Source organism: Pseudophryne corroboree, chromosome 7 (genome assembly GCF_028390025.1).
Source record: "Pseudophryne corroboree isolate aPseCor3 chromosome 7, aPseCor3.hap2, whole genome shotgun sequence".
Classification (NCBI taxonomy): domain Eukaryota; kingdom Metazoa; phylum Chordata; class Amphibia; order Anura; family Myobatrachidae; genus Pseudophryne; species Pseudophryne corroboree.
Window position 1 is genome coordinate 140,629,871 of NC_086450.1, and position 26,187 is coordinate 140,656,057.

Consider the following 26,187-nt stretch of genomic DNA (forward strand, 5'->3'; position numbering starts at 1 on the left):
TTATTGTCATTTCATTACAAGATGGTCTGCAGCCCAACCTTAGTGGCTTTGCTCTGCAACTGCTGTCCACATGTGCCTACTCCACCGGACACTGTACTATAGTATGTCTGGTAGGCACAACAGGGTGTGGGTGTGCCACTCTACAATCTGGCAGTATGTCCCATCACAGCACCAGTAGGGTCTACAGATACCGTACATAGTTGTGTACTGTACATGTGCACTAAAAATGCGTACACATATGTCCTAGTTAGTTGCTGATTTGCATCTTGTTACAATTGCCTGCAATTGTAGACGGAGTACTGTAATGCTTGTTCAGGTAACTGCCACACAATTAGATGTTGATGCAAGCCTTATATAAGGCATGCTGGAGCCCGGTGCTACGATGTGCAGTGATCACGATGATAATCAACTGCATCATCTAACTGCTTCTGATTGGTTCCTCCTGCTGTTAGTAGTTAACGCATTAGAATTTGATTGACATTTCCATTTGTACTACTGCAGAAGTTTCCCATTTGATCTTTAAATGGAAAAACAAGAAATGTTTATATTTAATTTAATATTGTAAGTGTGATGTTTGCAGGGAGAGAGACAGCGAGAGAATGAACTACAGAGCAGAGTGAAAGGGAGGTAGCAATAGAGAGCAGAGCACAAGTGCACTAAACAGCAGAGAGAGGGAGAACAAGAGCAGTAGAGAAAAGAGGGACAGAGAGAGAGAAACACTAGAAGAAAGAGTGAAACTGAGAGCACTTAGCAGCAAGAGACAGAGCACTAGAGGGCAGTGAGAACAAGCCCTACAGATTAGCTACAGATGCGTTCTCTTACATCTTTGCTCTGTGCGCTATAAGTCGCGTTACACATAACGTGTGAGCGCCGCGTGACTTGGTAGCACCAAGCGTCTTTTTTTGCAAGTAATGCAACAGAACGCATGAGCAGCTTCTTTTGATTAAAATGATATGCAGCATGCCTATATTATCTGTGTGACTGCGACTGTATTTTCATACAAAATGCTATGCTTCAGTGTTTTCCTAGAAAGCACTGTAACGTGGCAGTTCAGATGCACATATAACCGCAGTCGCGCACAGAATATAGGCATGCCGCATATCATTTTAATAAGCAGGATCTGATTGTGCGTCCTATTGCATTATTTTGCGACAGAAATGCATTTTTGCTAACAAAAATGCAGAAAACATGCTCTGCGCTATCGAGTCCCACCACGGCATGAAGCGACTTGAAGGACTGTTTAGCGTGACTGCATAAAGGATGTAAGAGGACACATCTGTATACAGTAATAAATCTCTGGAGAACATAGACAGAGCACTAGAGAGAGAGAGAGAGAGAGAGAGAGAAAGAAAGAAGTAGTAGTAGTAGTAGTAGAGAGCACTAAAGGGCAGAAAAATGAGAAAGCAGTACATGGCAGAGAGGGGGAGCATTAGATGGCAGACAGACATAGGACTACACAGCAGAGAGCACACACTAGAGAGTAGAGTTAAGGAAAAATCACAACAGAACCAAGATAGAAAGCATACTAAAAAATAAATCAGTAGAATGCAGAGAGAGAGAAAGAACACTAGAAGAAGAGAGATAAATGTGCATTAATGAGCAGTGACAGAGAAATATTACAAGAGAGTAGATAGTGGAGGACAAACAGCACAATAGAACAAGGAGAGCGAGGAAGAGAATTCACTAGAGTGCAGATAGAAAGAGCACCTGAGAGAAGAGAGAGAATTAGAGAGCGGAGAGTGCACATGGAAGCATATAAAGAACTAGAGAGAGAACAGCACTAGAGAGACCAGTAACAGCACGGACGGTGTAATGGTTAGCATTACTGCCTCACAGCACCGAGGTCATGGGTTTGATTCCCACCACGGCCCCAACTATGTGGAGTTTGTATATTCTCCCTGTGCGTATGTGGGTTTCTTATGGGTGCTCCCACAATCAAAAAAATATACTGGGAGGTTAATTGGCTCCCATGAAAATTAACCCTAGCGTGAATGTGTATTCGTGTACATGTGGAAGGGAATACAGATTGTAAGCTCCACTGTGGCAGGGACCGATGTGAATGGGCAAATATTCTCTGTAAAAGCGCTACGGAATATGTGTGTGCTATATAAATAACTGGTAATAAATAATAATAAATAAATATAAAGATAAACGAACTCTAGAGAGTACAGGTAGAAAAAAATGCACTAGAAAACATAGTCCAAGTGACAGCATTAGTTGGCAGAAAAGAGCATAAAAGAGTACTAGAGGACAGAGGTGGTCATTCCGAGTTGATCGCTCGCTCGTTCATTTGAGTACCGGCCAACAATATATATTCCATACCAAGTATATGGAACTTTTTACATTTCTTGCAGTGCTATATTATGCCCTAATTTCAATTAGATACACTTTTGTTTTAATCATCTGTTGCAACAGTATTAATTAATTTTTATCACTTTATTAAAATTGTTAGTAAATTCTTATCCAGTTTCCCAGCGCTTTTTCTTGTTCATTGTTGTTAAAGAACACTAAAAAGCAGAGGGACACAGCAGAGGAGCATAAATTATTAATTAAAATCTGCATTTTAGCTGTGATAGTCATCATTTTTTATTTCCGTATATAATAGCAATAATAACTTATGATCAGCCAATGCATAAAAAAACAGGGACATTACTCTGAGCCCGTCCCTGCCATGGGTAAAAAAATAAAGTGTTCGCTAATGTGATCACTTTACGTCTGGGTCTGGAGCTGGCAGAGCTCTAGTATGGATCCCTTTCCCGGACATTTTGCACAAATGTAACCCACAGGCTACAAATGCTAATGCTAATCTAAAGATGGCATTATCATCTGGGCCACGTCCAGAAAGGAATGCTTCCTGGAGATTGGTACATTTCAGATTTTAGCAGCCCCCTTACGAACCTATGGGGACCAGCTTTTGCGATTGAGACTGGAGAACCCACAGCAGACATCTGAGATATCTGTTGTGGTCACCCCTTCTTACATTTAAGAACTATTGGTTTTTGCAGGTATACCAAGAAAACTTTTTTTTTCCCCCAGAGGATTTTCTGCATAATAGTCTTAATCAATATGCCCCAAATGAGAGAATTAAATTTGACATTACAGTACAGTTAACTGCATTTTCTATGTAAAATAACAATTCTGAAAATACTGTGTTAGGTGGTGCTTATTCTGCTAAACATTACTGGGTATTTCACTGGACAGATTTTGGAAATAAGGCTTCCATGACTCTTGGTAAATTGTGTATTGGTGCCAGGGATACTGAAGGCAGAGGTGGAAACGTGGGTCTCCAGAAAGTCTGCACATTTAACCACTCTACAGCTCATTTCTGAAATCTTCGTTGGATGTTACACACACATTTCCCATACCACTATACATGAGAAGACAACATTTCACTACCAACCTGTAGAAATTCGTTGAGCTCAACTTGCCCATTCTTATTTAAATCAACTTCATTAAGGATTTCATGAAGGTTATTTGGGTCCATCTGAACATTTATATTCTGGTGATAAGTATAAAAAGGAACAAATTTCCGCATTATTTATAATCATTACAGTAACAACATAGACAATCATTTTTTTTAAAAAGACAGCCAACATTTTTCTATAAAACAAATTCGTATAAAATGTCCTAATCAGTGGCCAGTGTGAAGCATTATTGTAGTAATAAAGGTTGCAGTGTTACACATAAATTTGTATATGCTCAGAATGTAGACACCAGAAGGTTGACATGGCCTGACTGTGAGCAATCACAATGTCAAAAGCTGATTTTCTTCATGATTTTGGATTTAGGTTTACTCACCTCTGCAATACAAAACTGCATGGTCTACATGCCAACTGTCAACATTCTGGCATGTCGACATTTAGAGTGTGTCAATATGTAGTAATGTAGCTTACGGGGAATATTCTAAGAGTGCTTTAAATAAGCACTGAGCAACCCTAGGTCTAATCTTGGCTCCACCCTACAACCAAAACAGTGTGAGCGGTATAGGAACAGAAAAGGCCCTGTGGCACTGGTGCCAAATAACATGGTGGATACAGTAGCACCAATTTAATGGTGACTATTCCAATAATATGAAAAATTAAAAAGATTGAAGATAGACTAAATACACAAAATGCCTTCCCTACTTTATATAAGGGTGTGGTTTCTCTCTAGTACTCCCACTGTTGCATATACTATTTCGCTAGGGACATGTATCCAAAAAAACAGGTCATTCAGATGGTGATCCCTTTTCATATGAACGGGAGCACCATAAGAATTACCTGGTCTTTTTGGATACTGACATTCCAGGTACTGACATTCCGAATGCGGATATTTTGTTTCATGATATCGGGCTAAAAAGCCTGTTATTACCGTGTGGTAAATCACAGCACCTAATAGGATACCGCCTTTAGACTGAGTGACAGACAATGGGAAGAAGACGGACAGTAATTTATTGTCCTGTCAGTCTTCTTCCCTGTTCCCATTGTCTGTCACTCAGTCTAATGGTGCGTACACACTGGCCGATATATCAGCCGTTCTACTGAACGGCAGATATATGGCGGATCCATCGGCCGTCGTTCACAGACATATCACGTCGGACCTGCAACACCTTCCGATGACCAATATATCTACGGATATATTGGTGCATCACTATGTGTGTACGGCAGGTTAGCCGACCGCCCATACACATGCTGCACCAGCTGGCGGTGATTAGCAGCTGAACTGGGTGGGCGCATATAAACGCCCGCACAGTTCAAGGCGTCAGTCCCGACGGATCGGGTAGTGTGTATGCTCAACACACTGCCTGGTCCGTCCATAGATATATCTGCAGATCAATTGATCTACAGATATATCTGTAAGTGTGCACTGTACCCAGCATAACTCTGCCAATGTTCTGCCATCCAAGACCTCTCTTCCAATACTCAGTAATGTATCCTACCTCCTCCAGTGTTCTGAGTATTGGAGGAGAGGTCTTGGATGACAGAACACCGGCAGAGTTAGACTGAGTAACAGACAATGGGAACAGGGAAGAATACTGACAGAACACTGGACGAGGAAGGATAAATGACTGAACACTGGAAGAAGGAGAACGAGTGACAGAACAGTGGTTGGAGGGGGATGGGCTAAGTGGTGTAAAATGGAGTACGGATTTCATTTTGGCGAGATCATAATTGACATTCTATTCATTTTCTTTTGTTATGGATTGACACATGCAACCAAACACAATCTGAAAATGCAAGTTTAAATTTAATTTCTAGAATTCTACAACGTTGTTATTGCATAATTTAATGTAATGTGATCACTGATTTACCTCTAATACACGTTGAACATCCAAAATGGTAATAAAACCCTTCTTGTCCTTATCAAACTTGTGAAATCTCTTTTTATACCTACGATAAAAAGTAATTAATTTAAAAACAATTAATTGTAGCATGGAATATAGTAATCATATACATTGCCATAGAGAAGAGTAGGGTAGGGAAATCACTGACTAGCACTTTGCTAAATCTACAATACATTCATTGTGACTGGAAGAACGCTACTTGCTACCATGACCTCATCCCCAAACCAGGGCACATTAGCCTTCCTGTACTCACACCTAATACTAAGTTCCCAGCATTTCCATCTTTGGAAGCATAGCTGTGATGTGTGCTGCCTGCCCAGAACTTCTATTGTATTCTGATTTTGTATCTGTGCTACCTGTCCAGACTTTGGGGGTTTTTCTGACCCGATCGCTGCTGTGCGTTTTCGCTCAGCAGTGATCGGGTCAGAACTGCGCATGCGTATGCCCCGCAATGCGCAGGTACGGAGCCCCCCCCAGCGACGGGATGTACGAAGAAAGCGATCGCACCGGTGATTGCAAGAAGATTGACAGGAAGAGACCGTTTGTGGGTGGTAATTGACCGTTTACAGGGAGTGTCCAGAAAAACGCAGCAGTGTCCAGCCGTTTGGAGGGAGGGATTCTGACGTCAGCTCCGGACCTGATCATCGCATGGCAAGAGTAAGTCCTGGGCTGTGCAGATCCTGCACAAACTTTTGTTTGTGCAGCTCTCTGCACATTCGATCGCACCCCTGCACAGCGATTACCCCCTCCCACTGTAGGCGACGACTACCTGGTCACAGCAGTGCAAAAAACGCGTGCTTGCGACCAGGTCTGAATTAAGCCCCTTGTCCTGTAGAAACCTTCCTTTGCTTTGTCAGTTGTCACTAAACTAGCCCTCAGAGCTATGACCTGTGGGCTGCACACAAATAATCCATCGCTCTCTTGCAGGCTCCCTGATGAAGGCCAGGATTCCTATTAGATCCGACACACTGGATTTAGCCAGTGCCAGTCATTAGTGGCATAGTGGATCCACATACTTTTCATGACAGCACACAGTGCATTCAGACTGCTAGTAATGGGATGAAGACAGATATACAGATACTCATTTAAATATATACAGTATAAGTACAGTAACATTCCTTTGTGCTGGTCAGTGTACCTTGCTGGCAGTTGATAGGCTGATTCCACTTTGTCATGTACAGTGCAATTCTTAATTTGTAAAAAATGGACAGAGAAAAACTAAACAACAGCATGATGAATATGGCATATCGTGGTGGTATCAAATGCATTTATCAAATGCTTTGACCACAGCAATGTTTTCAAGTATGCATGGATTTTGATGTATTCTATAAATATTGAACAGAATCTTGTAAGAAGCAATTTTAACTGCAACATGAATGTGTATAACAAACAGTCAACCAATGCCGTGAGTAACGTTTGGTACTTAGCCCGACTCTCTTACCTATCCACATCAGAAGGTGACAGATTAATTTCGGATCGATCGGTTAGTTGTTCAGATCGAGCTTTGTATCCCATTTCATAATACAGAAACTTCTTTGCAGCTTCCAATTCTTCCTGGTTTGTTTGGAACAATACAAAAAAATATTCTATATCACGTTTTTAAAACTTGTGTTTGAAACTTTTTAACAATGTCACCCATTTACATAAATGATAAAAGAATAATTATAGTACATTGAATAATGACTATCAACATATATATCCATTTTCAGACATTTTACGATGCCAGTCAATAAGGTTCTTTTTACAAATCATTGGTACTGTTTTTATGCTGTTATAGGGAGGTATTCAATTGAGATCGGAAACTGCCATCTTGCCAGAAAGACGGAAGTTTCCGACTTTTTTAGGTCGGAAGGGGTTCCGACCTATTCAATCCATTTCAACTTGTCGGAAAGCATGTGGATCGGTGGATTAGCCGTGGATCCACATGTTTTGGCGGACTCTGCGGCCAAATCAGACAGGTTTTGGCCTCGGTGCTGACAATGTCAATCCGATTTAAAAAAAAACGGGCAAATCCGAATACTCCGATGTCAGATCCTTTCAGTTGGAAAGGATCCAACATCTATTGAATACACCCCATAATGTTAAAAAGCATCACATTAGTGCCTTAATATTATGGGTCAAATATGTAAGATAGACGACTGGTGACTCACAAAGAGCTGTTGTCATGATTTGGGAGGTGAGATTCCAGCTACTCTATTTCCTTTGCAAATTCACTTAATAAAAGGTGGTTGGATTTTCAAAACAAAAAACAAGACAACATATGCTAATTTATATTTGATCAATACAACAGTACTGTAGATATAGGGTGGGATGTATCATGAGGCACCCCACCTATTACTGCATGCATAGCTGCGTTTATTAATGCTGTAAGTATGAGTATGTACGCTCAGGATAGCTTCCAATAACAGATGACCTTTGTGTTGTACTTCCGGTTTATGACCCGAGGTTCCTATTGCGCATGCGCGGCAGTCTACCAGAACATGCGCAAGCTGTGTGGGAGAGGAGAGGGATCTTTCAGATCCCCCTCAGGGGACTTCTAAAAAAAAGAAACCAATAGGCTTCTATAGACATATATAACGATGGAATTGCCTATCAGGCGCAAACTCCAGAAAATGTAGCTTTCCAGAGCTTGATACATATAGGGAATGTTGTAAACCGCTTTTTTGGGGTTAGTACATCCTGCCCTTAGAACTTTATCAATATCTATTCATATAAAATGCTAGTGCTCCTACTACTGCTGCCTTGATTGAATTATTTTCATGTTTGACTGTTGAGAACCAGATCAATTCCAATATGGCAGCTCCCACAAAGCTTTGAAGAAATTACATTCGCCATAATTCTCATATAACAAATTAATTCTAAATATTTTACTGACTGTATTTCAGAAAACATGATACTATGTAAAAATGATTCTTTTAAAAATACCACACACTTCAGAACACATTTTAACCCTTTATCACTCAAAAATTTTGATAAAAGCTGTATTAAAAAGTAAAATCAAGCATCTTTAGTGTTAGCAAAATCTAACAGAGCTACATTTTTATGTGAAAAAAACCCCCAAAACAAAGTAAAAAACATGTGTCATGGAAAAAAAAAAAAAATGATATAAGACAATATGCCAAAATTACAAAAAAAAAAAAAAAAAAATTGGTAATAATCAGAGCACTGATCTACTTTTTGCATGGGAAATGTGAGGAGTAAGAAGGGCAGTATGCACAGAGAGACAGAATACCAATTAATCCTCTGCTCCTACATGGCCTTAAATTTAAATGTCTTTATCTTCTGTTAACTGGCCACCTCACTGTGAATTTCCTTTATCTTACACATGACAGAGAGGACTGAAAGGGTCATGTGATCAGTATACCATTATGCACAAATATCTACAATCAAGTCTTGTCTTGGGTGATGACTATAATAAAGGGCAACTAAACCTGGAAATGTTCATTTTTATTTATGAAGCATGAAGGTAAAATACAGTTCAGTCTTACCCTAACTTTGCACTGTAGCTTTCTTTAGAAATAAAGGTTGATGGAGTATTTAATCCCTACCCTACTAGAATACATGTATTGTATGTTGTTCAAACTTAAACTAGCATTTTTGCTAAATTTGTCAAAATACCACTGCATAGCACATATAAATTCCGGAGTGGCACTTATCTGCACGCTTCCTGTCCTTTTTAAAGGTCCTTCTGGGTGATCACGGAGGGTTATGTCAAGGTGGGACATGAACTGCATCATCAAAGCACCCCACCCCGCTGTCTAATGCAGTGATTTGCAGAACTGTGTAGGGACATGATGATGTAACCACTGTGAATCACATCATCTAGACCCCAGACCACCCATTTCTATTAAACCCTATCTTCAGAAATCAGATATTCCCTCTGTCCATAAGTGATGTAAGGTTTTCAACCCTCCTACACAGCTTTGTAATGTATACATACAGTACTTCTCTTATTTAAGGTTTCCTGTTTCTTTGCTTTGATTTATATACTTACGCCTTTACTTCATCTGTTTGTATTCCTATGTTCGAAATCAAATTATTTTCATATAGATCCTTGTTCAAGATTCCAACAAAATAGATAAATGTACCATATTGTGCTTTGTGTATTTAATGTAATGTTTTTCCATACTTAATTCATCTTCAAGCCCAGTTAAGCTGACTAATTTGATTCCTAATTTGGATATTCAACTTGACAGATAATAGTGCTCTAAGCACAAGGACTAAATCTTTGGTTTAATGGCACTTGTCCCCCTGCAGTGCTCCCAGTATCACTGAAGCAGCATTAGCATTGGAATCCTTGTGGCAGTCTAAGGATTCTAGGATCTGTCTGTAGATGCTATATCATTACCAAACTCTAACTGGGGCAGGGTGCGTGTCATTCACTAGACATGAGCTATAGTAATGTGAACGTTCTAGACCAGGGTGGGCAGGTATCACCAACAGACAGGTGATACTAGGAGTAAAGCACTGAGCTAGATCACCTGTACATTTCGTTTTTAGTTTCTCAGTCTATGAAAAAAGTTATTTTTATGTTTATTGGGAAAACTATTTTCATTTTATGAACCTTATATAGGTGAAATTGGACCCAATTAGGAAAACATAGTACTCAGTCATATTACATCTCCCCCACCTTTAGTGCTATATGAATTTACCAAGGTGCAAAGCTACTAGCTTTTTTTTTTGCCATACTTCTAACTCAGAGCTGGCGCCTCAACTTTTCAATAACATCACCGGTATACCATTTCGACAATTAAATTGGTAGGTGCCCCCATAAATTAGTTAGCCTGGGGGCCCCTTAATCCGGCACTGACCAGACTCTGTCACCCCCGGTTAGCATCCCAGACTCAACCTTATATTCCTGTTTTTAACAAAATATTTCAGCAACAGCTCACTGCACAGTTGGTGCCAATAGATGTAAAGCACACTGAATCTGGTATATGTGATTTTTATGCCAGTCCTGATCTTTAGTACCAATCCAGACCTATTCTAACTACAAGTGGCCCATTAATTTTAAAAAAATTACTACTTTATTGCTATATGGGTCTTAATTAACCCTATAGTACAAATATGCACAAGAACAGTTGCTTTCATATGATTATATCTGCATCTACCTAATGTGCAACAATTGAAAGAAAAAGTGTTGTGTTGATCAGGGCAGACAATAAGATGTTTGCTTTCATTTTTCAAGGCAGTATAAAATGGTAGAATGTGACTGGCTGCTATGGGTAACCAATCACCTCTTTCCTTTGTACCAATTCTGAAACACAATTGGAGGTCAGGAATTACATATGAATGCATACCTTTTTTCTTTGTTCTTTCCAGTGTAATTCTTTTCCCATAATGTCTACAATTCGTGGCAAAGCTTCCTCAGCAGCCTGGACATTCAGGAAAGCGAGGCGAGTACGTCGCGAGATGACATCAACAGCTGTGCAAGCATATTCTCTCAATGCATATTTCACCTGTGACAGAAAAACAAATATATATTATATACTTCTATAGTCTCTGAAAAACGGTGTCTCTGTAAGAACCTTACACAGCAGTCAGTCCCCTCGAGTGATATACCTTTCTCATGTAAGCACACCGATTATTTTTATACTACTATTCTGTATATGAGGTAAAAGGTATATGTTACATTTGCTGAGCTAGACAAATTAAGGCAACTCTCCAAGAGTAACACAATGCACTGTTTTTGTGGCGCATTATGCTCTGCAGCCTAAATGAGCCTATACGGGCTAATATAGGCTTTTGGATTATTTTCTCAAGGCCCATTTAATATTAAATGAGAAATGTACTACGAAACTACTGCACACTCAGTGATAGTTGTCCCCATGTCTGCTGTTCACACATCAGCCACAGGCGAGAGCAACGTATTGCTAAATTGTACATATGGTAATTACAGATAAACCAGTCACTTAATGCTTGCAATTCAGTGACAAGTGATGACCCACTGAGGGTAAGGGAAAAAAGCAACAGAGATATTAGTTGCCAGGGTCATAACTAGGGGTGTGGAAGCAGTGCCTCTGCTAGAGAACAGAGTTCTGTGGGCAGAACCGACGCTGCCCCTATGGCCGCTCTAGGTAGGCACCCAGCAGTCTGTGCAGCGTCCTCAGGGCAGTGCTGCACTTCCCGGTACAGCTGGCACGCCCCATAATGTCATGTACTTACGGGGCAGGGCTGGTACAGGGCGCTCCAGAATCTTGTTACAGAACTGACAGTTCCATGTCTATCATTTTGGGCTACGTATCCTAAATCCCAATCAAAGGTGGAGGTTGAGGGGAGAAAAACATTTTGATACACCTTTCCCCCCTCCAAGTCCCGAGTCTGAAATGGGATTTGGAACGCATTTCCAAACCTCCTCAGATCCCTTTCCACGCAGGGCCAATATGGGTTAGTCCTGGATCGTCGTCGCTCACACTGCACACGGGTGCAGTACCGGCGCTTGGAGATATCATCTCTATGACCAAGGAAAGTGGCTCTCACTATGTTGTGAACGGGACCTGGATCTGGTGACCTGGGTTACTGATTTGCACTGAGCCTTACCTAGGTCCTTCCCGGGAAAAACCCTGCTCGATAGCAGGGTTGGTTTCCCGGGCCACTGGACCCTGGTTGAGCAATTTCCACTGACAAAAATTCCAGGCTGATAAGCATTCACGTGCAATAACCCTGGATTTTCAGGTCAGTGGAAAAGGGGTACTAATGTGCAGACAGATTTAGGATAAGGTGGGGTGTCATCCTAGGTCAACTCACTGTATAAAAGTAAAGCTGCACAGTATTTGTGTGCTGTACACAACAGCAGGGACTCGTTTAAATTTATGCAAAAAAAGAAAGATTAGAAAAAATAATTCATATGTGCCCCTTGCATCACAACATTATTTGTCCAGGTGCAAATGTGCACCCATTAGCTATATTTGCTTCTGACTTTAAATGAGGCCAATTATCTATATATTCTCAAAACTATCTCTGAAAACTGTTCTATAATGAAATGCATGACAGTCACAGACATGCCAACATAACCCGTTTCAATTAGACATTTTTCTAGTTCCCAATTACATTTTGACTGAATAAATGTGCACTCGACAAATGAAGTAATGCAACAAGTACGATTTCATGTGAAATAATTAATTGACTCCAGGTGATTCCAGTCAAGAATATTACTCTGGAAAATACTCATCCAGACAAATATCTCCTTTATGAAATGGGTTATTCTGGCATGTGTCCAGTCAGTAAAGGCAATTCACACCTACATAGGAATCAGATATATAGCACGTGGAAACTATGGTCTAAGTCAGAGAAATTGAAAAGGAAAATAAAAGTGTTCATGACACTGACACCCACTCGGCCTGCCGGAAACACAGGGAAAGTAGTGCAGAACGGAGTGGGTTGGGAGTGTTACAGGCATCAATGGCCCTGATGTAACCGCACATGCTCGGTAAGAACTTTGCTTTTTTATTTTAACTAATTGGCCTTTGCCCAATATTAAATATAAAGCCTTGGGTGAAGTATTTCCTTAATGCAGCAACCCAGAAAAAAACCAGATTGCAATAAAACGGAAATGTGCACTTTCTTAACCACTTAACTGGCATAGTCAGATCACATGCGACCGCGTCGCCCCACTGTTTCCCCCAGTTTTTGATGAGGAGATCCGTACTGCAGATGTGCATAATATAATATTCAAATATATAAAAAAAGACTTCTGAAACTATATTAAATAAGAAAAAAAAAATTATAGGAATGGTATTGAAGGGAAAAGAGTCAGTTAAGTGGTTAACAGCCCAACAAAAAGACTTTTGCTAAGTACAGGCATCAAATGTGTGGAGTGTACGTATATCAGGTGTTCCCAAAACCCATATATATTAAAAGGTCATGTGTGCAGGCTCGTCTTTACCATCTGCTCCGTGTCATTATATGTACTTTGTTACAACAGGATTATAGGCTTCCCTCACTATAAAGCACTCGAATATCTCTCTCTCTTTCTCTCTCTATATATATATATATATATATATATATATATATATATATATAATGTACATAGATATATACACACACACACACATACACAAACATACATGTATTACACACATACATGTATTCACTTTTTTTTCTTGTAGAGCCCTAGAACGTTTATATTTTACAAACCTCTGCTTCAATGTAAGGAAATTCCGAGACCAGTCTTTTCCCCACAATTGGCCACCTCTTTCCTGTAACTTTAGCCAGTTTCGCCACCTCGAAGGCCTGGTCACCGTAGGTGGCAGCCAGATGCTGGGCAACCTGCAGGATAGAATCAACAATTCACCGTGCATCTCACACTTCAGGCTCCCCTCCTTCTGCTCCTTGGAGCACAGCAGGGGAAAAAAAGCACGCTACTTATGTCAGATTCCCAAGGCTTTTATCAAACAGACTGAAGAGGGTATTAAATCTTGATTGTGTGGGAGGAAACGACTTGCGTTGTGAACGCTTAGGCCAGCACTTATACTGCTATATGCATGTATCAGTGTAACTGTGACTAATGATGCGTCAACTACTTTTTGCAACTGTGATCACATTAAACGAATGTATTGTTGGAATTAGATGTCACAGAGATGGGACTGTCATGAAAATCACTAGGAAAAGAAAAAAAAAAAAGCCAGAACAGAATGCTAATTTCTGTGAGCGGCTCTGCAGCTCATTGTTTGTCAAACAATTAAAACATTTCAGACCCTCCGAAAATTACTTCTGGCACAAAATTAGATGCAGATGAATTGGTTTGATATCACAGCAATACAAGAGAATCCTATGGCATTGTTACTGGTGTCTGTCCCAAAACATAGTCCAGCCTTGTCGGACATGTAATGATCACCTGTATACACGGACATGCCCATGCACATGCGTGTCAGGTATGTAGCACGGAAAACAAACATTTTTTGAACACTCAGCCTCTCAGAAACAGGCTGAGATATAACTGATTAAAGGGGGGTCTGTGTGTTAATGGATTATATGGTTGATGTATCAAACGGTGAAAAGAGTGGAGAAGTGGACCAGTGGAGAAGTACTCCATAAGAACCAATCAGCATCTATTTATCAGTTTATACAATGTATTTGATAAATGTTTCCTTAAGCTTGACTAGTTGCTATTGGCAACTTCTCCACTGATTCACTTCTTCACACTTTTCACTGCTTCATACATCCCTAAACCTTCTAAAGAGTGGACAAGTGGAGAATTCGCCCTTAAGAGCCAATCAGCTACTAGCTAGCATTTACACTGGAAAACAAAATTTTTGCTACTAAAAAAACTGTTTGGGTGGTATTCAAATCAGATATCACGTCCAATCTCCATTCTAAAGTGATCCCCATTATTGCGCATTTGTGCCCATAGTAATCAGGTTTAGCTGCATAAAGGTTTGGCAGCCTCGGTTCCACTGGGGGTTAGTGAGCTGAAATGATGATACCACGCCCATCAGCAGAAACAGAACGGGTGTGGAAGGGGGTTAAAAGGATTGAATACCGCCCCTTCTGTTCTAGGCTAATTTGGGTGTGCTAATTTCAAATCTGAAATCGAAATTAACCTATCACATCAGGATTTCACGTTATAGACATTACTAATGCTTAAATTGTATGTTTGTTTGCTGTTTTATCTATCATTTATTAACAGTTTATTTTATAGCGCAGCAAATTCAGTTGCGGACTGTACAGTGGAGATATAATCGGATAGGAAAGCTTATGAAGGTTGAGTGAGCGGTTCTGGAATGTGAAAAGCTAGCCTAAAGAGGTGAGTTTTCAGGGAACGTTTGAAGGTTTGTAGACTAGGGGAGAGTCTTATTGTGCATGGTAGGGCATTCCACAGAGTGGGTGCAGCCCGAAGAAAGTCCTGCAATCGTGCATGGGAGCAAGTAATGAGTGTGGATGAGAGACGTAGATCTTGTGAAGAGCGGAGAGGTCGGGTTGGGAGATATTTTGAGATGAGCGAAGAGATGTACATTGGTGTAGTATGGTTAATGGCCTTATGTGCGAGTAAAAGTATTTCTCATACGTCCTAGAGGATGCTGGGGTCATCATAGGACCATGGGGTATAGACTGGATCCGCAGGAGACATGGGCACTTTAAGACTTTGAAAGGGTGTGAACTGGCTCCTCCCTCTATGCCCCTCCTCCAGACTCCAGTTTTAGAATTGTGCCCAGTGAGACAGGACGCACTACAGGGAGCTCTACTGAGTTTCTCTGAAATATACTTTTTGTTAGGTTTTTTTATGTTCAGGGAGGCTTCTGGCAACAGTCTCCCTGCTTCGTGGGACTTAGGGGAGAGGAGTTTGACACACTTCCAGTGAGTTCAAGTGCTCTGCTTCTGGCTACAGGACACCATTAGCTCCTGAGGGTGCTGATCGCTGGGTACGCCTAGATGCTCACTCACGCAGCCTGCCGTCACCCCCTTACAGAGCCAGAAGTCAGAAGACAGGTGAGTAGCAGAAGAAAAGAAGACTTCAGTGACGGCATTCTCTGAGGTACCGCACAGCGCGCGGACGCTGCGTGCCAAGCTCCCACATACACACAGTACTACAGGGTGCATGGCGCGGGGGGGATGGTGCCCTGGGCAGCTAATAAATCCTCAGTGGACACTGGCACAAGAGGGACATTAGTGCCGAGGCACTGTCCAAAACCCCCACCAGTATAATCATAAAAGAAGCGGGACGGAAGTGCGCCATTAAGGGGGCGGAGCTTCATCCTTACAGCTCACTCGGCGCCATTTTCTCCACCATCAGGCTGCAGATACACTGGTCCTTCCTTCACACTGACAAGTATCAAGGTGCAAAATGGGGGGGGGGGGGGGGGGGGAGGGGCACTGGCTGATTTGGTGCAATATACCTAATAGTAATAGCGCTACAGGTCTGGGGCATTTATTGGGCGCTTCAGAACCGTTGCTTGGGCGCTGGGGTGTGAGCTGGCAAATCCCCTCTGTGTCTCTCTGACAGGCTTTACTGTGGGTCTGTCCCCTGTATGCCCGGTGTGTCTGTGGGTGTTTGGTGCACGTGTGTCGACATGTCTGAGGCTGAAGGCTCTTCCCAGGAGGAGGCTGTATTAGGGACACAAACGGCTGCGGGGGTGACCCTGTCGGCACCGCCGACGCCGGATTGGATAAATGTGTTGAACTCCTTGAATGCTAATGTGCTTCTTATTAGTAAGAGGCTAGATAAGTCTGAGTCTCAGACCCAAGCATGGAAGAAATCTGTAGAAGAAATGTTATTGCAAAGTCAGGTCCCATCAGGATCACAGAAACGTACGCTGGCCCAGTTGGCAGACACTGATACCGACACGGACTCTGATTCCAGTGTCGACTATAGCGATTCCAGATTAGATCCAAAATTGGCAAAAAGCATTCAGTACATGATTGTGGTGGTTAAAGAGGTACTACATATCACTGAGGACCCGGCTGTCCCTGATAAAAGGGTCTGTATGTATAAAGAAAGGAAACCTGAGGTAACGTTTCCTCCCTCTCATGAACTGAACACGCTATTTGAAAAACTCTGGGAAACTCCTGACAAAAAGTTTCAGATTCCCAAAAGAATTACGGTAGCTTATCTGTTTCCCTCAGCGGATAGGGAAAAGTGGGAGTCACCCCCCACCGTGGACAAAGCCCTGTCACGTTTGTCTAAAAAGGTGGCTCTCCCGTCACCTGACACGGCGGCCCTTAAGGATCCTGTGGATCGTAAACAAGAAACTACGTTAAAGTCCATTTATGCGACCACAGGTACGCTACTCAGACCTGTCATTGCGTCTGCGTGGGTAAGTAGTGCTATCGAAAAGTGGGAAGACAACTTGTCTTCTGAAATAGATACCCTAGATAGGGATAGCGTCCTCTTGACGCTGGGTTATATGAAGGACGCTGCAGCATACCTTAAGGAAGCTGCGAGAGATATTGGTCTTTTGGAATCAAAGGCCAATGCCATGGCAGTCTCAGCTAGGCGTGTGTTGTGGATTCACCAATGGAATGCTGATGCTGATTCCAAGAAAAGTATGGAATCTCTACCATATAAAGGTAAGGCCTTATTTGGTGACGGCCTTGATGATTTGGTATCTACAGCTACCGCGGGTAAGTCATCCTTTTTGCCTTATGTTCCTCCACAACAAAAGAAAACGCTTCACTATCAGATGCAGTCCTTTCGGCCCAATAAATACAGAAAGGGCCGAGGTTCTTCCTTCCTTGCTACTAGAGGAAGGAGAAGAGGTAAACGATCACCAGCCTTGTCAGGCTCACAGGAGCAGAAGTCCTCCCAGGCTTCTGCCAATTCCACCGCATGACGTTAGGGCTCCTATGCGGGAGGTGGGGGCACGTCTCAAACTCTTCAGTCAGTTTTGGGTTCGTTCGGACCTAGACCCATGGGTTTTACAAATAGTGTCCCAAGGGTACAAGCTGGAGTTTCAAGACGTTCCCCCTCGCCGTTTTTTCAAATCAGCTTTACCAGCTTCTCTTCCGGACAGGGAGGTAGTTTGCGACGCAATACAAAAGTTGTGTCAAAATCAAGTTATCGTCAGGGTTCCCCAGTCACAACAGGGAGAAGGCTTTTATTCGAGCCTGTTTGTGGTCCCGAAGCCGGACGGCTCGTCAGACCAATCCTGAACCTGAAATCCCTAAATTTCTACCTAAAGAAATTCAAAGTCAAGATGGAGTCTCTTCGAGCTGTGATCTCCAGTCTGTAGGAAGGGGATTTTATGGTGTTGGTAGACATAAAGGATGCCTACTTACATGTTCCCATTTATCCTCCACATCAGGCTTACCTGAGGTTTGCAATTCAGGATTGTCATTACCAATTTCAAATGTTGCCGTTTGGTCTGTCCACGGCTCCGAGGATTTTCACCAAAGTGATGGCGGAGATGATGGTTCTTCTTCGCAAGCAAGGAGTCACGATTATCCCATACTTGGATGATCTCCTGATAAAGGCGAGATCCAGGGACCAGTTAGTGCAAAAAGTTACACTCTCCCTGACAGTTCTTCAGCAACATGGTTGGCTCCTAAACTTGCCAAAATCACAGTTGATTCCAACGACGCGGTTGTCGTTTTTGGAATGATATTGGACACAGAACTGCAGAGAGTCTTTCTTCCAGTGGAAAAGGCTCTGGAACTTCAGAGAAACCAGCAAGAGTGTCAATCCATCAATGCATTCGGTTGCTGGGAAAGATGGTTGCGGCCTATGAGGTCATTCAGTTTGGCAGGTTACATGCCAGAGTGTTCCAGTGGGACCTGTTGGACAAGTGGTCCGGGTCCCACCTACACATGCACCGGAGGATAATCCTGTCTTCCGAGACCAGGGTGTCACTCCTGTGGTGGCTGCACAGCTCTCACCTCCTAGAGGGGCGCAGGTTCGGGATACAGGACTGGATCCTAGTGACCACAGATGCAAGCCTCGGAGGCTGAGGGGCAGTCACAATGGGAGAAAACTTCCAAGGAAGATGGTCAAGTCAGGAAACTTGTCTCCACATAAATGTTCTGGAGTTAAGGGCCATTTACAACGGCCTTCTGCAAGGGGAACATCTTCTTCGAGATCTGCCGGTACTGATCCAGTCGGACAATGTAACAGCAGTTGCGTACATAAACCGCCAGGGCGGAACGAAAAGCAGAGCGGCGATGGCAGAAGCCACAAAGATTTTCCGCTGGGCGGAAAAACATACAAGCGCTCTGTCAGCGATCTTCATTCCAGTAGTGGACAACTGGGAAGCAGACTTCCTCAGCAGACACGATCTCCATCCAGGAGAGTGGGGCCTCCACCAAGAAGTCTTCGCAGAGGTGACAAGTCGTTGGGGAGTGCCTCAAGTAGACATGATCGTCTCAACAAGAAGCTTCAGAGATATTGTTCCAGGTCAAGAGACCCTCAAGCAATTGCAGTGGATGCACTGGTGACACCGTGGGTGTTTCAGTCGGTGTATGTATTCCCTCCACTTCCTCTCATTCCAAAGGTTCTAAAGATCATAAGAAGAACAAAGATCCGGGCGATCCTCATTGTCCCAGACTGGCCAAGGAGGGCTTGGTATCCAGATCTTCAGGAATTGCTCATAGGAGATCCCTGGCCTCTTCCTCTGCGCGAGGATCTGTTACAACAGGGGCCGTGCGTGTATCAGGACTTACCGCGGCTACATTTGACGGCATGGCGGTTGAGTGCAAAATCCTAGCCCGTAAGGATATTCCCAGTGAAGTCATTCCCACACTTATTCAGGCCAGAAAAGGGGTAACGTCTAAACATTACCACCGTATTTGGAGAAAATATGTTTCTTGGTGTGAATCCAAGGGAGCTCCTATGGAAGAGTTTCGGCTAGGACGTTTTCTCCATTTTCTACAAGCAGGTGTTAATGCGGGCCTAAAATTGGGCTCAATTAAGGTACAGATTTCGGCCATATCGGTTTTCTTTCAGAAACAATTGGACTCCCTTCCAGAAGTTCAGACTTTCGTGAAAGGCGTGTTGCACATCCAACCTCCATTTGTGCCTCCAGTGGCACCATAGGATCTTAATGTGGTGTTGCAGTTCCTTCAATCACATTGGTTTGAACCTTTACGGAAGGTGGAGTTGAAATTCCTCACTTGGAAAGTGGTCATCCTGTTGGCCTTGGCATCTGCAAGGCGGGTGTCTGAGTTAGCGGCCTTGTCTCACAAGAGCCCTTATTTGATCTTCCATGAAGATAGAGCTGAATTGAGGACACGTCAACAATTTCTACCGAAGGTGGTTTCCTCTTTCCACATGAACCAACCTATTGTGGTGCCTGTGGCTACTGACGCCTTCGCTGAGTCAAAATCTCTGGATGTGGTCAGAGCTTTGAAGATTTATGTCGCCAGAACGGCTCAGATTAGGAAAACAGAGGCTCTGTTTGTCCTGTTTGCTCCCAACAAGGTTGGGGGTCCTGCTTCCAAGCAGACTATTGCACGATGGATCTGTAACACGATTCAGCATGCTCATTCCACGGCTGGATTGCCGTTACCAGAATCGGTGAAGGCCCATTCTACTGGAAAGGTGGGCTCATCCTGGGCGGCTGCCCGGGGGTTCTCGGCATTACAACTTTGCCGAGCAGCTACTTGGTCGGGGTCAAACACATTTGCAAAGTTCTACAAGTTTGACACCTTGGCCGATGAAGACCTTAAGTTTGGTCAATTGGTGTTGCAGAGTCATCCGCACTCTCCCGCCCGTTCTAGAGCTTTGGTATAACCCCATGGTTCTATGATGACCCCAGCATCTTCTAGGACGTATGAGAAAATAGGATTTTAATACCTACCGGTAAATCCTTTTCTCGTAGTCCGTAGAGGATGCTGGGCGCCCGTCCCAGTGCGTACTGTATCTGCAGTTATTAGTTGTGGTTACACACATGTTGTGTTACGTTATTGTCAGCATGTTGCTGCAATTGTTTATGCCGTTGGCTTGTGTTCTGTTGAATGCCACGTTCTGTGGCATGCTTGAGGTGTGAGCTGGTATGAATCTCACCTTAGTTTAACAATAAATCCTTTTCTCGAAATGTCCATCTCCCTGGGCAAAGTTCCTATAACTGGAGTCTGGAGGAGGGGTATAGAGGGAGGAGCCAGTTCACACCCTTTCAAAGTCTTAAAGTGCCCATGTCTCCTGCGGATCCCGTCTATACCCCATGGTTCTATGATGACTCCAGCATCCTCTACGGAGTACGAGAAAAAGATTTACCGGTAGGTATTAAAATCCTATTTTTATATTGAATACGGTAGAATACAGGTAACTAATGGAGGGACTGACAGAGTGGATCTGCAGACGATGAACGTCTAGCAAGGAAGATTAGCCTCGCAGCTGCATTCAGAATGGATTGTAGTGGTGAGAGTCTCTTTTTGGTAAGACCAGTAAGAAGACTATTGCAATAATCAATGCGGGAGATAATGAGAGCATTGGTAAGAGTTTTTGCAGTGTCTTGTGTAAGGTATGGTCGTATTTTGGATATGTTTTTTAGATGCATGTAACATGATATTGAAACAGATTGAATGTGGGGAGCAAAGGACAGTTCTGAGTCAAGTATAACACCTAGGCAGCGAGCTTGTGGGGTAGGACTGAGTGTTAAGTTCTCAACAGTGATAAGAGATATCAGGTTGGTAACTACTATTGGCCGGTGGAAATATAAGTAGCTCTGTTTTGGAAATATTAAGTTTGAGGTGGCTAGATGACATCCAAGATGAAACAGCAGAAAGGCAAATGAAACTTAAGCAGCATTATTTTACTTAAACACCAAAAATTATAAAAAAAAAACACAGCTTGTATTACATAGAAAATATATGTTTACACATTAGATGAATATTTAAAAAAATGCTTTTGAGATTTGCTCTTACGCTTATGTGTTGCATCTGTTTCACTGTACAGAAACCAGCAAAAGTCACCCATCATATTGAGGTCAAAGCAACCTTGGTATCTTGTTTTTATTAAACAAATTTCTTGATGTTCATCACTAAGTGCACCTACGTTGGGTGGGAAGAACCTGAGGTGACAGTAGAGAAAATGCATTCTGCAGCCCATTTGCTTGTAAGCTGTAAACATGGGTTGGGTTCAATATGACAATGGATTCCGGCATTGGTGTTCTGACTGTCGGGATCCTTACCAGATCCCGCAAACATATTGTCTAATTGTTCAACATACTGATCAGATCTGTTATTTCCAAGAAAGTTCTTCACCACAAATACAAAGGCATCCCAAGCTGCCAACTCAAGTGTACTTAACTTCTATCTGAACTCTGTATCTCAAATCACTTTGGTCCAATAAATATTCCTGAGTTATCTTAACATCAGATAGCACTGCTCCAAATTTCTCCTTCAGATACTGTATAGGAAGCTACTTCCATTGTGATCCATACCCTTCACAAAGTTTTTCATCAATCCCAGTATTATGTGTAATGGTGGAAGATAACTTTATGAGGATCTACTAGGGAGAACATTGTGCTTACCAATGATGTGTTCAGATCTTGCTGGCCAGTCTTTCACATCATAATGGTGTTTGTCATTATAACTGTCCCAGAGGTATAAGGTGTACCCTAACTGTAATCAGTCACTGTAATAGCTGTTGTAAAATGTTTAAAACATAAAACAGTAGGATGGCCATAAACTTTAGTTACTGATGTGATAAGCCAAATTGTAGTTCGGATTCAGAATTTGCACACAGAAATTAGCCAAGAACACCTGGATTTTTCTCAGTAGCTGACAATAACACTAAGCAACAAAAATATAGTTATCAAGTGCATTTTAGAAAATGATACGTAGAAGCATATTGTTAGCTATGGGTAAATACTCCACTCTTTAGGAGCCTTGTTACATCTCTCCCTAAGTCTTTTGTAATGATAAAAAGTCTTGCTCCAGCAGGGTACCATCAGTTTGGATGGGTTCCTCAGACTATTTCAGCATTACTGAATAAATGTCATTATTAAGTATATAGGGGAATGTTTGAGGATCATTTTCACCACAGGAAAGCTACAAATCTAACAGCAAGACTAAGGCATTGATTGATTGATTGATTGATTGATTGATTGATTGATTGATTAATGCTTTTATGGAATCAAGTAGATCAAAGTAGAAAAATCCCACCGTCCGCTACATGATACAAGTTCTGCAAATGGTTATATCATGTTAGTTGCTCTATGCCGCATTTTCAAACGGGTATTTCCTAAAAATCTTAATAAGATTCAGCTGACTACAGTAAATCTAATTTTTGATTATATATTTAATAATACTTGCATTTACAGAGCACTACTTTCTCACTCGATTCTGCTATACCCCTTTCAGATCAAAATCCTGGCTCCGACCCAGGATTTTGAACACTGGTCTAACCCGGATGCGCCCTGGCTCAGACCCCTTTCACACCCACAGCCATTCACATCGGACCAGGGTCTTCCTTGATCCAGGTCTAGCCGGCATTACATGGACACCTTTGAGACGATGTCAGTAGTATGTGGCACGACCCAGATTGGACCATTCAGGGTTCTCCATGATCTGGGTCGGTCCTGTGTCCAACCTTGGTCAATACCCTGGCGGGATTGCTGGGTCACTTGACACAGGTTTTTTTCTCCTGGTCAAGTCAGACTCTGAAAGGGGTATGATTCTGCTTTAAACTCAGTAGTTTGATTTGGAAACTGAATCAAGTATGTACATCCCTATAGTGCTGGTATTCCGGCAGTAAAGCCTCAACAGTGGCGTCAGTGCAATGCATTCACCTAAGGAGGAATGTTTATAAGCCTAAAGGTGACACAAAGAGAAATGGGCTGCCCAGAGACTGCACCTCCCTCCAAGCTTTTACCATACATGTTCTGAATGGCTGAATAGAGTAATAAATATACAACAAGACTAGGACAATTTACCTCACTTTCTAGACCATAATCCTGAACAAGACGGATGTAAAGTGTAGGAGTCCAGTCTTTTCCCCCCTCAAGAAAGAGTCCCACAGTTTTGCATGAACCAGCTTTCAGATTATGTGCTTTAACCGCTGCATCCAAAGTGTCCTCCGCCATTGAGCGGTACGTCGTCCATTTTCCCCCTAAACAAAATCTATATATGAATAAAGCCTTCTATGTCCAACAACTGAAAATCGTGGAACAATCTGAAACACTGTAAGAAAAGGGTTTAAAAAAAATTCTAATGTGTAATGCAAAAAGCATTTATTTAAATTATGTGTAATTTTGCATTTTTTTTTTTTAATAGCAAGGATTTTTTTTATATTTTCTCACCCTCATAATTTATACATGTGGTCTTAAAAAGTGCCAATCTCTTGCTATTTTCCAGAGTAACAATTTATGATGTTCTGAGAAATGAATGAAAGAAAAAAAAAATGCTGTTTTTAGGAAGTCAAGTTATTTTTTATTGTTCTTTGGCTGCAAAATGTTAACATTTAAGAAGACTATAAAACAAAGCTTTTGTGAACCCTGCTTAGAGTATTATCAAATATCCTGATGTCAAATTGTTTTTCCCATGAATCACATGATTTAAAAAAAAAATAAAAAAATCCCCACTTTCAAGAACTATGAAGGATCAATAACCAGAGAAAATCTATATGTATAAAATGATGTTACCTGCTATTGTGACAAGACCACTCTCGCCAACATCAACAACGTGATTGCGAGATATGGATTGAGTGTCTCTGGAATTGGGATTTGTGACCAATGGACGGATGCCACTCCAAGCTGCGAGTACGTCACCTCTGCGAACTGTAACAGGAAGAATACCAATCAGGTTTAAGTTTAGGAGAATACATGGCTCTTTATTTTTCTGTTGTTCCTCTTCTGTAACTCCCTTATTTTAAACATAGATTTTTAAGAATACAAACCTTCGCAAACCCTTCAGAAGTGCTCATGTACTGTAGCTTTTAAATTTTAAAATATCTCAGAACATTTTGGTGTCTTTGTATAAATAAGAATTTACTTACCGATAATTCTATTTCTCGTAGTCCGTAGTGGATGCTGGGGACTCCGTCAGGACCATGGGGAATAGCGGCTCCGCAGGAGACAGGGCACAAAAGTAAAAGCTTTAGGATCAGGTAGTGTGCACTGGCTCCTCCCCCTATGACCCTCCTCCAAGCCTCAGTTAGGATACTGTGCCCGGACGAGCGTACACAATAAGGAAGGATTTTGAATCCCGGGTAAGACTCATACCAGCCACACCAATCACACTGTACAACCTGTGATCTGAACCCAGTTAACAGCATGATAACAGCGGAGCCTCTGAAAAGATGGCTCACAATAATAATAACCCGATTTTTGTAACAATAACTATGTACAAGTATTGCAGACAATCCGCACTTGGGATGGGCGCCCAGCATCCACTACGGACTACGAGAAATAGAATTATCGGTAAGTAAATTCTTATTTTCTCTGACGTCCTAAGTGGATGCTGGGGACTCCGTCAGGACCATGGGGATTATACCAAAGCTCCCAAACGGGCGGGAGAGTGCGGATGACTCTGCAGCACCGAGTGAGAGAACTCCAGGTCCTCCTCAGCCAGGGTGTGCCCCTGACCAAGTAGCAGCTCGGCAAAGTTGTAAAGCCGAGACCCCTCGGGCAGCCGCCCAAGATGAGCCCACCTTCCTTGTGGAATGGGCATTTACATATTTTGGCTGTGGCAGGCCTGCCACAGAATGTGCAAGCTGAATTGTACTACACATCCAACTAGCAATCGTCTGCTTAGAAGCAAGAGCACCCAGTTTGTTGGGTGCATACAGGATAACAGCAAGTCAGTTTTCCTGACTCCAGCCGTCCTGGAAACCTATATTTTCAGGGCCCTGACAACATCTAGCAACTTGGAGTCCTCCAAGTCCCTAGTAGCCGCAGGTACCACAATAAGCTGGTTCAGGTGAAACGCTGACACCACCTTAGGGAGAAACTGGGGACGAGTCCGCAGCTCTGCCCTGTCCGAATGGACAATCAGATATGGGCTTTTGTGAGACAAAACCGCCAATTCTGACACTCGCCTGGCCGAGGCCAGGGCCAACATCATGGTCATCTTTCCATGTGAGATATTTCAAATCCACAGATTTGAGCGGTTTAAACCAATGTGATTTGAGGAATCCCAGAACTACGTTGAGATCCCACAGTGCCACTGGAGGCACAAAAGGGGGTTGTATATGCAGTACTCCCTTGACAAACTTCTGGACTTCAGGAACTGAAGCCAATTCTTTCTGGAAGAAAATCGACAGGGCCGAAATTTGAACCTTAATGGACCCCCAATTTGAGGCCCATAGACACTCCTGTTTGCAGGAAATGCAGGAATCGACCGAGTTGAAATTTCTTCGTGGGGCCTTCCTGGCCTCACACCACGCAACATATTTTCGCCACATGTGGTGATAATGTTGTGCGGTCACCTCCTTCCTGGCTTCGACCAGGGTAGGAATGACCTCTTCCGGAATGCCTTTTTCCCTTAGGATCCGG

General features: G+C 42.5%; 1 protein-coding gene across 1 annotated transcript in view; it reads right to left on the reverse strand.

Moving 5' to 3' along the window:
* The window catches only part of GPD2 (glycerol-3-phosphate dehydrogenase 2), a 368,081-nt gene that overhangs the window by 10,942 nt on the left and 330,952 nt on the right, over positions 1–26,187 (reverse strand). Inside the window, exons 10-16 of the mRNA XM_063933701.1 lie at positions 24,337–24,471; positions 23,629–23,804; positions 13,460–13,591; positions 10,624–10,782; positions 6,765–6,877; positions 5,291–5,369; positions 3,401–3,499 (exon numbers count right to left, since the gene is read on the reverse strand). Of these exons, the coding sequence (XP_063789771.1) occupies positions 3,401–3,499; positions 5,291–5,369; positions 6,765–6,877; positions 10,624–10,782; positions 13,460–13,591; positions 23,629–23,804; positions 24,337–24,471 (893 nt within the window). The remainder of the gene's footprint in view (positions 1–3,400; positions 3,500–5,290; positions 5,370–6,764; positions 6,878–10,623; positions 10,783–13,459; positions 13,592–23,628; positions 23,805–24,336; positions 24,472–26,187) is intronic.